The sequence below is a fragment of the Macaca nemestrina genome, chromosome 2, assembly GCF_043159975.1.
Source record: "Macaca nemestrina isolate mMacNem1 chromosome 2, mMacNem.hap1, whole genome shotgun sequence".
Classification (NCBI taxonomy): domain Eukaryota; kingdom Metazoa; phylum Chordata; class Mammalia; order Primates; family Cercopithecidae; genus Macaca; species Macaca nemestrina.
The window spans coordinates 121,016,269-121,031,344 of record NC_092126.1 but is presented as its reverse complement, the minus strand read 5'-3'; the positions used below and the strand labels follow the sequence as shown (position 1 = coordinate 121,031,344).

The 15,076-nt window shown below is 37.7% G+C and overlaps 1 protein-coding gene across 8 annotated transcripts in view; it reads left to right on the top strand.

Moving 5' to 3' along the window:
- The window catches only part of LOC105482662 (dynein axonemal heavy chain 12), a 234,841-nt gene that overhangs the window by 33,019 nt on the left and 186,746 nt on the right, over positions 1-15,076 (top strand). For 6 of the 8 annotated variants that reach the window (XR_011620106.1, XM_011742885.3, XM_011742883.3 and 3 more), the window contains 5 exons: positions 100-258; positions 600-795; positions 4,176-4,364; positions 5,937-6,093; positions 6,736-6,827. Coding sequence is in view for 7 of the 8 variants with exons in the window: in XM_011742885.3 (XP_011741187.2) it covers positions 100-258; positions 600-795; positions 4,176-4,364; positions 5,937-6,093; positions 6,736-6,827 (793 nt within the window). In the remaining variant the exon portion in view is untranslated. Of the gene's footprint in view, positions 1-99; positions 259-599; positions 796-4,175; positions 4,365-5,936; positions 6,094-6,735; positions 6,828-9,597; positions 10,139-15,076 lie in introns of those variants that run through there. The other 2 variants (XM_011742943.3, XM_011742901.3) reach the window with 2 other exon arrangements.

Sequence of the window (15,076 nt, the reverse complement as noted above, 5' to 3'; positions counted from 1 at the left end):
ACTTTTCTCACTTCAATACTAATTTCATGTTATAAGCATTATTTCCTAAAGTTTAGGGTGTATTATAATCATGTTCGATATGGTGTTTTGCTTTTCCAGAGGCCTGGATTATTCTAATCCTTGGCGTTCTAGCTATGTGCAGGCAAGAAATCAAATATTCTCTAATTTGCACATTGTTCATCCAACTATGAAAATGTTACTGGACCTTGGTTATACAACATTTGCTGATACAGTTTTGTTGGACTTTACAGGAATTAGGTAAAATCCTGTATTTATTAATTAAATTTAAAATTTGAATGTCTCCTTGCTTGAGTCTATATTTTTGACTGTATAATTTTTAAAACAGATCCCTAAATCTTCAACACTTTTCTTACAGGCACACACCACCACGCCCAGCTAATTTTTGTATTTTTAGTAGAGATGGGGTTTTACCACATTGGCCAGGTTGGTCTCGAACTCCTGACCTCGTGATCTGCCTGCCTCAGCCTCCCAAAGTGCTGGGATTGCAGGTGTGAACCACCGTGCCCGGCCTAACAATTGTGTTTTAAGACCAATATGTATCATTTGCTTCAAATCATATTTCTTTTTCTCATAAATAGAGCTAAAGGTCCAATTGACTGTGAATCACTGAAAACTGATCTATCAATACAAACTAGAAAAGCAGAAGAGAAGATAATGAATACATGGTATCCAAAGGTTATAAATCTCTTTACTAAGAAGGAGGCACTAGAAGGTGTTAAACCTGAAAAATTGGATGCATTTTATAGCTGTGTTTCCACACTTATGTCAAATCAGGTAAATATACTTTATGTATATCAAATGATAATGTTATTAAAATTAGTTCAGTATTTTAAATAGAATTCTATGTAAACATCGTGCTAAGTAATTATTTTGAAATAAAATTAAAATATTTCTACTGCAATTTTATTTAAATAATTTTAGCAGAAAAATACTGAGTTTTTGAAACTATCTAAAATGAAAGGAAATCTAGAAGTATATGTTAGTATTATGAGTAATTACTTGGCTCATGCCTAAAGGATATATAAGTTAATTATAGCTTTATTTGGAGTATGTTAACAAAAGAATTATTCTAGTAACATATTTTTGAATTTATTAAATTTAGAGTTGGTTGATTCTCATTTCATTCTCAGTAAAATCTTGGTTTAAAATGTTATTGATCATTGTATAAGAGGTATACGGTGGAAAAATATTTTAAAGTTAGAGATAATCTTTAAATGACAAATAGGGAATTTTTAATTTTATGAAATTATATTTATGGCCTTCCCAAATTTTTACTATTGTAGATATACAATTCTAGAAAAATAGTTTTGAAGAAAAACTTGCCCTTTTGGTAAAGACCTCCAACAATTCCATGAATTTTGTCTTGAATATTTAAAAGGATAATATACATATTTAATATCTAGTATGTAATGCTGTAACTAATATACATGGTTTCCTTTCTACCTTTACCCTCTTAAGAGGACTGTGATTATTTAATAAAAGAGATGAGGAATGTCTTGAAGATCATTTAGAACCATGTTTGTCTGCTGGGGTAAATTCCCAACAGTTGGTTCTCTATAAGAAAGCGTTATTCGTACTTTAGAAGCTCCTTGTGCACATTTCTAAGTTCCAGTGACTTTACTTTCACCCAGTAGTGTGCTAGAAATATGGCTCTCCAGAAAAGAAAATCACCCTTAGGCTGGGCACAGTGGCTCACACCTATAATACCAGCACTTTGGGAGGTCCAGGCAGGTGGATGACTTGAGCTCAGGAGTTCAAGACCAGCCTGGTCAACATAGCAAAACCTTCTTTCTACTAAAAATACAAAAATTAGCCACGCATGGTGGCATATGCTTGTAATCTCAGCTGCTCAGGAGGCTGAGGCACGAGAATAGTTTGAGACTGAGAGGCGAAGGTTGTGGTGAGCCCAGATTGTGCCACTGCATTCTAGCCTGGGCAACAGAGTAAGACTCTGTCTCCACATAATAAATAAATAAATAAATAAATAAGAAAATTACCCTGATTTGTAGTGTTTATTGACTTCTGTGGTGTAAATATTCCCACCATGGTAAATTTCGAGCTTCTAAGAGTTTAACAACTGGTCACAAAATTCTTGAATATTTAACAATTGACTCTTGAGAGAACAGGAGCTAGCTCTGGCATTCCACTGTACCTCACTCCATGTGCATGTCCCCACATTACACCCTTACCTCTGCTTGTCACGCCTCCCCTCCCTTCAGTCTTTACCATGTTGTTTGATCTTTTGGAACATTTTCTGTACCAGGGACAGAATTACTAAAGAATGTGAAAAATTCTGAGTCGCCATTTTAAGATTGTTGATACTCTATTAAAAAATTAAGGTTTGGCTGGGTGTGGTGGCTCACGCCTATAATCTCAGCACTTTGGGAGGCTAAGGTGGGACGATCACTTGAGCCCAGGAGTTCAAGACCAGCCTGAGAAACAAAGTGAGACACTGTCTCTAGAAAAAAAATAAAAAATTAGCCAGGCATGGTGGCTTATGCCTATTGTCCCAGCTACTCAGGAGGCTGAGGTGGGAGGATTGCTTGAGTCCCGCATCCCAGGAACTCGAGCCTACTGTGAACTATGATTGTGCCACTGCACTCCAGCCTGGGCAACAGAGCAAGACCCAGTCTTAAAAAACAAAAATAGGCTGGGCACAGTGGTTCACACCTATAATCCCAGCACTTTGGGAGGCCGAGGTGGGTGGATTACATGAGGAAAGGGGTTTGAGACCAGCCTGGCCAACATGGTGAAACCCTGTCTCTACTAAAACTACAAAATTTAGTCAGGCATGGTGGCAGGCACCTATAATCCCAGCTGCTCAGGAGGCTGAGGCAGGAGAATTACTTGAGCCTGGGAGACGGAGGTTATAGTGAGCTGAGATCGTGCCATTGCACTCCAGCCTGGCCGACAGAGTGAGTCTCTGTCTCAAAACAAAAACAAAACCAAAAAAACCAAAACTAAAAACAAAATTAGGTTTTGCATATAATGTTCTATTTATTGTTTTAGGTTATATTTGTTAATGTATGTTCTCACTTATTTGGGGGCTAAAAATTAAAACAGTTGAACTCATGGAGATAAAGAGTAGAAGGATGGTTACCAGAGGCTGGGAAAGGTAGTGGGAGAAGTGAGCGCGGGGGGTGGTAAGTGGGGATATTTAATGGGTACGAAAAAGTTAGAAAGAATGAATAAGCTGAGTGTGGTGGCTCACACCTGCAATCCCAGCACTGTGGGAGGCCAAAGCTGGTGGGTCACTTGAGCTCAGGAGTTTGAGACCAGCCATGAGCAACATGGCAAAACCCTGCCTCTACAAAAAATACAAAAATTAGCCAGGCGTGGTAGCATGTGCATGTAGTTCCAGCTACTCAGGAGACTGAGGTGGGAGGATGGCCTGAGCCCAGCAGGCAGAGGTTGCAGTAAGTGGAGGTCTTGCCACTGCACTCTAACCTGGGCAACCCTGTCTCAAAAACAAAAAACAAACAAACAAACAAAAAGAATGAATGAATAAGACCTAGTATTTACTAGCACAACTGGGTAACTACAGCAAAACATAATTTAATCATCCCTTTCAAAATAACTAAAAGAGTATAATTAGATTGTTTGTAACACAAAGGATAAATACTTGAAGTGATGGAAATCCCAGTTACGCTGATGTGACTATTACACATTACATTCCTGTATCAGAATATCTCATGTAACCTTTATATACACCTACTATGTACCCACAAATATTAAAAATTAATAAGAACATATCATGCTGATTAGCTGGGTGTGGTGGCATGCATTGTAGTCCCAGCTACTCAGGAGGCTGAGGCAGGAGGATTGCCTGAGCCCAGGAGTTCAAGGTTACAGTGAGCTATGATGGCACCATTGCACTGCAGTCCGGGCAACAGAGTGAGACACTGTCTTAAAAAAAAAAAAAAAATATATATATATATATATATATGTATATATGTGTGTGTGTGTGTATGTGTGTGTATACACATGTATATATAGTATGCTGAATGAAGATAATTTTCAAGACTAAACGGATTGATAGCATGTTTTAATTATAGAAGATTATAATCAGATATAGACAATTCTAATCAGTTTACTGATGTTAGTTAAAAGTTGAATTTGTACTCTCTAAAGTAATAATGATTTATATCATGCAGCTAAAGGATCTCTTAAGGAGAACTGTAGAAGGATTTGTAAAACTCTTTGACCCAAAAGATCAAGAAAGGCTGCCAATATTTAAGATAGAATTGACATTTGATGATGACAAAATGGAATTTTATCCTACCTTTCAAGATTTGGAAGATAATATTTTGAGTTTGGTAGAACGAATAGCCGAAGCTCTGCAGGTATTACATCTTTACCCATCGGGTTTCTTTATGTGGCTCTTTTAAAGAATTTTAAATTATTTGAGTCGAATCTCTATGAAGTGTATATGTACATAAAATGTTATGACTCTTTGTGTTATTTTCCTCCCTCAATTATTTTAAATTAGAAATTGCTTTCTCTTTGAAAAAATCTCTTGGCTGGAGATGACATCTTTTTTCTTAGAACTTTTCTTGTAGCTATGAATTGATTTTTTTTTTTTTTTTGCATGTCTCATCTCTACTGAGTTGTGAGCTGAAAGAACAAGATCTAATTAATATTTGTTCTTTCTAGAGCTTTCTGGTATAATTACTTTGTCAATAAATATTAGTCAATAAATATTTGTCGGCCGGGCGCAGTGGCTCACGCCTGTAATCCCAGCACTTTAGGAGGCCGAGGCAGGCGGAACACGAGGTCAGGAGATCGAGACCATCCTGGCCAACATGGTGAAACCCCATCTCTACTAAAAATACAAAAAGTAGCTGGGCGTGGTGGCACGTGCCTGTAATCCCAGTTGCTCAGGAGGCTGAGGCAGGAGAATTGCTTGAACCAGGGAGTTGGAGGCTGCAGTGAGCCAAGATCATGCCACTGTACTCCAGCCTGGCGACAGAGCAAGACTCTGTCTCAAAAAAAAAAAAAAAAAAAAAGATAAATAAATATTTGTTAAATATTTATTTGTCAATAAATAATTAGTCAATAAATATTTGTTGAATGATAAAAAACTAACGCAACTTAAGGTTTTCTTTGTTTTGTTTTGTTTGAGACAGGGTCTCACTATTGACCTAGGCTGAAGTGCAGTGGCTATTCACAGACATGATCATAGCACACTGCTGCCTCAAACTCCTGGGCTCAAGTGATCTTCTTGCCTCAGTTTCCCAAGTAGCTGGGACAATAGGCATGTGCTGCTGCACCTGGCCCAACTTGTTTTACGTTAGACTACAAACTATACAATTTTAAATCATTATTTTGTATCAAGTTATTTTTTCTTCGGCCATTGAAATCTGAAAAGAATGTTAAAAAATATAGTATAAGATCTACATATAGGCCCGGCGCAGTGGCTCATACCTGTAATCCTAACACTTTGGGAGGACGAGGCGGGCGGATCGCCTGAGCTCAGGAGTTCGAGACCAGCCTTACCAACATGGTGAAACACCATCTCTACTAAAATACAAAAAATAGGCCAGGCACGGTGACTCATGCCTGTAATCCCAGCACTTTGGGAGCCCAAGGCGGGCGGATCACAAGATCAGGAGGTCGAGACCAGCCTGACCAACATGGTGAAACCCTGTATAAAAATACAAAAATTAGCTGGGTGTGGTGGTGTGCGCCTGTAATCCCAGCTACTCAGAAGGCTGAGGCAGGAGAAGCACTTGAACCCGGGAGGCGGAGGTTGCAGTGAGCTGAGATCGCACCACTACACTCCAGCCTGGGTGACAGAGCAAGACTCTGTCTCAAAAAAAAAAAAAAAAAAAAAAAAAAAAAAAAATTCTACATATAGATTAATTATACAGTTAGATATTTATTATATACATTGTTATTATTTTTATTTGCGTTAGAATGTCCAAACAATCCCCTCTTGGCTATCAGGAACTTCAACACCAGTAAATCTTGACACAGAACTTCCTGAACACGTGTTACACTGGGCTGTTGACACACTGAAGGCAGCAATACATCGGAACTTAGAAGGTGCAAGAAAACATTATGAGACATATGGTGTGTATGATATATATAATATTATACCATTTGTCATCATTTTATTTGTGCTAGAATTTGGTCAGGTGTCTGTTTGTCTGGGGCTGCCATGAAAGAACAGGGAGAGCCAGAAGTGAGCATAGGCGTAGCTTTTGGCAGAGTCAAGAATCAAACCCAATACATTTTGTTGTCCAGTCCAAAGGGTGTGTGTGAACTGGAGCGGGGTGGTAAAGTCAAAGGCAGAGAGAAGAAATGTTGGAATAATTCAAGGGTAAAAGCAAGGTAATTTCTGAGAATAGTTTCAAAGAGGATGTAGCTCAATTTTATTGGTCTGAAGTCTCCTCATGTATGTGTGAGGTCAGGATGTATGGTTGTTCTTTGACATTCTATTAACCAACATCTTCTATTAATTGGTGTATCTGTACCCCTAAGTCATTCTTAAAAGTCTCAAATACTCTATTACCTTTGTTTTAAAATGTTTGTGTTTAACTTGGTTTGCTTTTATTCTACCCATTTTCTTAAAATATAGTAAATCATATATGTTAATACTCTATTAATAATAATATTTAATTGAGTAGGTTCCCCATTCCATGATCATATAAAAAGTGTTTTATCTTCTAAAAAGGGTATTACTGAGATTTTAATTAGATTATTAATTTTCAGTTGAAAAATATAACTGGCTCCTTGATGGGACCGCAGTTGAGAATATAGAGACTTTTCAGACAGAAGATCATACTTTTGATGAATATACAGAGGTAAGTGGTAATTCTGTTTTTATTAATGTGTTTTGAATTTTTTGTAACATTAGGATCTTTCCATTCTAAAAGTAAATGTTTAAATATAATTTCTTATTTAAAATATAATTTCAACAAAACTCATTGTCTTACCTTATAATTTCTTTAGTCATTCATTTACTCATTTATTAATTCAATAAAAATTTCCTTATCACATTCAGACACCTAGCAAGATTTGGTGATGCAAAAATAAATGATAGGGTGGGAATGGTGGCTCATGCCTATAATCCCAGCACTTTGAAAGGCCAAGACAAGAGGATTGCTTGAGCCCAGGAATTTGAGACCAGCCTGGGCAACATAGTGAGACCCTGTCTCTACGAAAGTTTTGTTTGTTTGTTTGTTTTTTTAATTAGCCAGGTATGGTGGTGCATTCCTGTATTCCTTCTTACTCAGGAGGCTGAGGCAAGAGGATCACTTGAGCCCAGGAGGTTGAGGCTGCAGTGAGCTCTGATTGCACCACTGTTCTCCAGCTGGGCAACCGGGCAAGACCCTGTCTTAAAAAAATATATACAACTATTGTCTTCAGGAGCTTATATTTGGCCTGGAAGCCTGACATGGAAATAACAACTATGAAGTATTAGATAAGTAGTAGAATAGAGATATGGACAAAGTGTTGTTTGCTTTGGGAAATTGGTGAAGATATTATACAAGAAGTGAAATGTGAGTTGGGCTTTGAAGTAGATTTTATAAGTGGAGAAGGGAGGGGATGTAGCATGAACCAAGGTGTTCAGAGAACATAAATGAATGAAAATAGTTAAATAATAGGTAACAGGGACACAGTACATGGAAGATTTAGAATATGATGAAGTTTGAAGTGTAAGTTGGAGCCACATGGGAAAATACTGGAGTATCTTTGCTCAAGAGTTTGTACTTTGTTCTGCAGGTTTTTAGCCATGGAAGTAATCTATTTGGATCTGAGTTTTAGAAAGATAATTCTGGGCCGGTGCAGTGGCTCACACCTTTAATCTCAGCACTTTAGGAGGCCAAGGTAGGTGGATCATGTGAGGTCAGGAGTTCGAGACCAGCCTGGCCAACATGGTGAAACCCCATCTCTACTAAAAATAAAAAATTTGCCAAGCATGGTTGTCTATGCCTGTAATCCCAGCTACTAGGGGGACTGAGGAGTAGGAGTGCTTGAACCTGGGAGGCGAAGGTTGCAGTGAGCAGAGATCATGCCACTGCACTCCAGCCTGGGCAACAGAGTGAGGCTCCATCTCAAAAAAAAAAAAAAAAAAAAAAAAAAAAAATTCTGGTAGTAGTGGGGAAAAGGCAATTGAAAGAGAAAAGACTCCCACCTCCTCAAGGGACCTTGTTCTATTGGTTAAAACTAGCCTAATATTTCTTCACTTTCCTTCTTTCTATTGACTGTTTAGATTTTTAAATGTATATTTTATACATTTTAATTTTTCTAACATCTTAAATATTAAACATATACAGGTTTTTTTTTTTTTGAGACAGGGTCTCACTCTATTGCCCAGGCTGGAGTGCAGTGGCATGATCATGGCTTACTACAGCCTTAACCTCCCGGGTTCAAGCAGTCCTCCACTTCAGCCTCCCGAGTAGCTGAGACTAGAAGCGTACACCTCCCGGCTAACTTTTGTTTAAAGTTTTTTTTTTTTTTTTTTGAGATGGGGTCTCCTTATGTTTCCCTGGGTGGTTTTGAACTTCTACACTCAAGCTATCCTCCCACCTTGGCCTCTCAAAGTGTTGGGATTGCAGGCATGAGCCACCACACCCAGCCTGTACAAATAAATTGAAGGAATTTTACAAAGCATACCACCTACATTCTAGGATTTTGCTATATTTATTTGTCATTCCATCCCTTTTAAAAATTCCTTATTAATTTCAAGAGAAATTAACTTTAAAAAATCAACTTGAGATTTAGTTTATATACAATAAAATGTACCTATTTTAATTGTACAGTTATATGAGTTTTGACAAATGTGTATACTCATGTAACCATCACCAGAATCAAGATGTAGAACATTTCTCCTACCTCAGAAAGTTTTCTTATACCCCGTCCTGGTCAATTCTCCCCAACTCTGACCTCAGGAAACTGCTGGCATGCTTTCTGTTACTATAGATTAGGTTTTTGTTTTCTAAAGTTTCAGATAAATAGAATCATAAATACATACTCTTTTGCATCTGATTTCTTTTATTAGCATAAAGTTTTCGAGATTTATCTATGTTGTGCGTATCAGTAGTTTATTCCTCTTTTGTTTGTTTTTGTTTTTGTATGTATATGTGTTTTTTGTTTTTGTTTTTGTTTTCGAGACGGAGTCTTGCTCTGTCGCCCAGGCTAGAGTGCAGTGGTGCAATCTCGGCTCACTGCAACCTCTGCCTCCCAGGTTCGAGCCATTCTCCTGCTTCAGCCTCCCGAGTGGCTGGGACTACAGGTGCCCGCCACCACGGCTGGCTAATTTTTTGTATTTTTAGTAGAGAAGGGGTTTCACCGTGTTAGCCAGGATGGTCTCGACCTCCTGACCTCATGATCCGCCTGCCTCGGCCTCCCAAAGTGCTGGGATTACAGGTGTGAGCCACTGCGCCCAGCCTAGCTTATTTCTTTTATTGCTTAGTAGTATTTCACTGTATAGATATACAGTTTCTTTATTCATTCACATTTTGATGGGTATTTGAGATGTTTCCAGTTTTTGGCTATTATGAATAAAGTTACTATGGTCTTCTGTTTATAAGTCTTTGTGTGGACATATGCTTTCATTTCTCTTTCTAGGAGTTGGATTGCTACGTGGTATGGGAAGTGTATGTTTAACTTTTAAAGAAACTGTTAAGCCAGGCATAGTAGCTTGCACCTGTAGTCTCAGCTACTCAGGAGGCTGAGGTGAAAGGATTACCGGAGACTAGGAGTTTGAGTCTGCAGTGAGTTATCATCATGACACTGCACTCCAACTCAGGTGACAGAGCAAAACTCTTGTCTCAAAAAACAGAAGAAACTTCAATTTCTCTCAAAGTTGTTATATCATGTACAATCTCACCAGCAGTGTATGAGATGTCCAGTTCTTCTACATCCTTTTCAGCCTTCGGGATTATCAGTCTTTTACTTTTTATTATTGTTTTATTTTTTCCCACTGCACTTTCACATCTAGATTACCAGCCTTTTTAATTTCATGTGTATGTTGGTATCCCATTGTGGTTTTAATTTGCATTTCCCTAATGACTAATGATGTTTAGCATCTTTTAACATGTCACGTTCCATCTGTGTATCTTTTTATTAATAAAAATAAAGTGTCTCTTAATTGTTTGTACATTTTAAATTGGGTTTTTATGTTTTATTGTGGAGCTATAATGGATGTGTTTTATTGGACTATATTGTTATAATCAATGTTATGGAGTTTTAAGAATTCTTTATATATTCTGGGTAAAAGTTCTTTATCTGAAATAGTTTTGCAAATATTATCTCATAGTTTATGCCTTGACATTTTATTTTTATAACGATGTCTTTCAAGGAGCAGACATTTTAAATTATAATTAATTCTAGTTTATCACTTTTTTCTTCTGAGGTTCATACTTTTTGTGTCCTAACAAATCTTTCCTACTCCATGATCGTAAAGGTTTGTTCCTATATTTTACTCTAGAAGCTTTTCTTAGAATCCCTAAACAACACATGTGATCGTCTAGAAGTTTTATAGTTGTAACTTTCACATTTAGGTCTATGACCCTTTGTAAGTTAACTTTTGTATGTGGTGTGGGATATAGGTCATGGTTCAGATGTTTTTCATGTGGACATCCAGCTGCCCCAGCATCATATGTCAAAAATACTGTCTTGTCCTCATTAAAGTATCTTGCCATCTTTGTTGAAAATCAATTGACCCTATATCTGTGGGTCTATTTCTGGATTCTCTATTTTCCATTGATTTATATATCTATTCTTATGCCAGTACCACACTGCCTTGATTTCTGTAGTTTAATGGTAAATTGTAAAATCAAGTAGTTCTCCCACTTTGTTCTTTTTCCAAAATTATTTGGACTGTTCTAGGTGCTTGGCATTTCCATATACATTTTAAAATCAACCTATCAATTCCTAAAGAAGCCAGCTCGGATTTTGGTTAGGATTGCATTGAATCTCTGAATCAATTTGGAAAGAGCTGCCATCTTGAAATAGAAGCTTTCAGTACATGACCATAGTATGTATTTAAATTTATTTGGACCTTCTTTAATTTCACTCAGCAATGTAGTTGTAGTTTGCACTGTACAGCTCTTGCAAATATTTTCCTAAATCTGTCCCTTAAAATGTTTCAGGTTTACCTGATTTTCTTATAGTTTTTTTTTTTTTTAAACAGAGTTTCACTCTTGTTGCCCAGGCTGGAGTGTAATGGTGCGATCTCGGCTCACTGCAACCTCTGCCTCCTGGGTTCAAGCAATTCTCCTGCCTCAGCCTCCCCAGTAGCTGGGATTACAGGCGCTTGCCACCACACCCAACTAATTTTTGTATTTTTAGTAGAGACAGGATTTTGCCATGTTGGCCAGGCTGGTCTTGAACTCCTAACTCAGGTGATCTGCCTACCTCGGCCTCCTAAAGTGCTGGGATTACAGGCATGAGCCACTGCACCTGGCCATAAATAGTATTTTTAATAGCAATTTTTATTTACATTACAGTGTTGAATAGCAGCAGTGAGATAGGGCATCCTTGCTGTGTTTATAGTGTTGTGGGAAATATATTCAGATTTTCATCATTAAATACGTTAAGAGTTGGGTTTTTGGTAGATGCCCTTTATCATGTGAATGAAATTCCCTTCTATTCCAAGTTTGCCAAGAGTTTTTATAATGGGAGGGTGCTGAATTTTGTCAAGTATTTTTTGGCACATATTTAATTGATCACATGGATTTTCTCTTTTTTTCTGTTAATATTTTGAATTATATTTGATGTTCAAATATTAACCCCATGTTGTTTTCCTGGAATAAACCTGAATTACCCCCAAAATTTAGTGCCTTAAAATACCAAACTTTATTATCTTATACTATCTGTGGGTCAGGAATCCAGCCTTGGATCAGCTGGGTCCCTATGGCTCAAAGTTTCTCATAAAGTTGCAGTCAAGCTGTCAGCTGGGGCTATGTTCTTATGAAGGTTTGACTAGGGGCAGAATGATTCCAAGTTCACTCAGGTGGTCATTGACAGGATTTGGTTTGCCACAGGCTATTGAATTTCTGGTTTTGGATACATAGATATTTAGGATTGTTATATTTTCTTGATGAACATTATTATTATAAAATAACCTTTTAAATCCCTGATCTTTTATATATATAAAATCAGGGATTAAAATACATATATAAATATATAAAAATATATAAAATAATATAAAATATATTTGTATGTTTATAAAATTTATATATAAATATATATCAAATATATATTTAAAAATATATAAATATATATATTTTTTGAGATGGAGTCTTGCTCTTGTTGCCCAGGCTAGAGTGCAATGGCACGATCTCGGCTCCCTGCCACCTCTACCTCCTGAGTTCAAGTGATTCTCCTGCCTCAGCCTCCTGAGTAGAGTAGCTGGGATTACAAGTGCCTGCCACCATGTCCAGCTAATTTTTTTGTATTTTTTAGTAGCCATGGGGTTTCAACATGTTGGCCATGCTGGTCTCGAACTCCTGACCTCAGGTGATCTGCCCACCTCAGCCTTCCAAAATGCTAGGATTACAGGCGTGAGCCACTGCGCCTGGCCCCTGATTATGTTTCTTATTCTGAAGTTTTTTACTGATACTGATACTCTAGCTTTTATTTTACAAAACAACTTTATTGAGATGTAATTCACATATTATATAATCAATCAAAATCAAATATTATATAATCTATCAAAAAGTATGATTTATTTCTGTCATTTACTGTGTCACATATTTTGGTACTCTGTTATATATGTGTAAATGTCATATCTTTCTGATGGACTGACCCTTTTATTATTTTAAAATATCTCTCTTTATCTCTAGCAACATTTTTTTTAAAATTTTTTTTTGAGGCACGGTCTTGCTCTGCCGCCCAGACTGGGTTGTAGTGGTGTTGTCACAGCTCACTGCAGCCTCAACCTCTCAGGCTTAAGTGATCCTCCTGCCTCAGCCTCCTGAGTAGCTGGGAATACAGGCATATGCCACTATGGTGGGATAACTTTTGTATTTTTTGAGAGAGGGGATTTCGCCATGTTGCCTAGGCCAATCTCAAACTCCTGAGCTCAAGCGATCCACCTGCCTCAGCCTCCCAAAGTGCTGGAATTACAGATGAGAGCTACCACACTTGGCCCTGAATTTTCTGTATACAATATCATGTCATGTGCAATAGTGATTGTCTTACTTCCTTTCTAATCTGAGTTCCTTTTGTTTATTTTTCTTGCCTAATTTCACTGGCTAGTATCTGTAGTACAATGTTTTGTTTTGTTTTAGACAGGGTCTCACTTTGTTGCTCAGGCTGGAGTACAGTGATGTGATCTCAGCTCACTGCAGCCTCAACCTCCGAGACTCCAGTGATCCTCCCACCTCAGCCTCCTAAGTATCTGGGACTACAGGCACAGACCACCACGTCTAGCTAAGTTATTTTTTTGTTTTTAGTAGAGACAAGGTCTCACTATGTTGCCCAGGTTGGTCTCAAACTCCTGGGCTCAAGTAATCCATGCACCTCAGCCTCCTAAAGTGCCAGGATTATAGGCATGAGACACTGTGCCCAGCCACTGTAGTACAAGTTCTTTTTTTTTTTTTTTTAGACAAGGTCTCACTCTGTTATCCAGACTGGAGTGCAGTGGTAGAACCTTGCTCACTGCTGCCTTGACCTCCCAGGCTCAAGCCATCTTCCCACCTCAGCCTCCCAAGTAGCTGGAACAATAGGCGTGTGCCATCACACCCAGCTAATTTTTGTATTTTTTGTAGAGATGGGGTCTCACTATGTTGCTCAGGCTGGTCTCAAACTCCTGGATGAAAGTGATCCTCCTGCCTCAGCCTCCCAAAGCTCTGGGATTACAAGCATGAACCACTGTGCCTGGCCCTTATCTTGTTCTTGATCTTAGAGGGAAATGTTCATTTTTTCATCATTACGTATAATGTTAGTTGTAGGTTTTTCCTAGACATGCCTTATGAAAGTTGAGGATGTTCTCTTCTATTCCTAGTTTGTGTTTTTACCATGAAAGAGTGTTGGGTTTCGTTATATGCTTTTTTTTTTTTTTCTTTTTTGACTGGTCAAGTACCCAATAGTGAGAAAGGGGGAAAGAGTAGAACAAGCAGTTTGATCTGTGATTAACTGTGAACAATCAAATGAGATAACTCACTACCTTTAGACCAGTTTGTTTAATGCTTTTTTGGCATCTATTGAGATGACTATGGGTTTTTTTCTAATATGCATACTTTTTACCTTATTTGGTTTATATGGTTTCATGAAACTATTTTGTGAATGCATAACATAATTACTTTCACAAATTCAGAGATGGCATATAGTTGTCTTTTGGTAGCTGCAGGTATTTGTTCTAGGACCCATCTATAGATATCAAAATCTGCAGATGCTCAAGTCTCATATAAAATGGTGTAGTATTTGCATATAATTTATGCACATCCTCTAGTATACTTTAAACTATCTCTAGATTACTTATAATACCTAATGCAACATAAATGCTATATAAAGAGTTATACTGTATTGTTTTTTATTTTAATTATTTTATTGTTATTTTTATGGCTTTTCTCAAATATTTTCAGTTTGCCATTAGTTGAATCTGCAGATGTGGAACCCGTGGATACAGAGGGCCAAGTGTATTCTCTTTCATTTGTATTTTACCATATATTTCAATACAGTGCTATGCAGAGAATAGACACAATAAATGTTCTATGAATTACCAGCTAAATTTTTTGTGGCCTGGGTATAACCTGTAGTATCTATAAGCCCTAAATATCAAGACCAAGCATATGTTTCATTAAAGTTTTTTTCCGTTTGTTTTTGTTTTTTTGTTTTTTTTGTTTTAAGACAAAAAAGAGTCTCGCCCTGTCGCCCAGGCTGGAGTGCAGTGGCGTCATCTCGGCTCACTGCAAGCTCCGCCTCCTGGGCCCAAGCGATTCTCCTGCCTCAGCCTCCTGAGTAGCTGAGACTACAGGTGCCCACCACTACACCTGGCCAATTTTTGTATTTTTAGTAGACAGGGTTTCACCATGTTGGCCAGGATGGTCTCAACCTCCTGATCATGATCCACCTACCTCAGCCTCCCAAAATGCAAGGA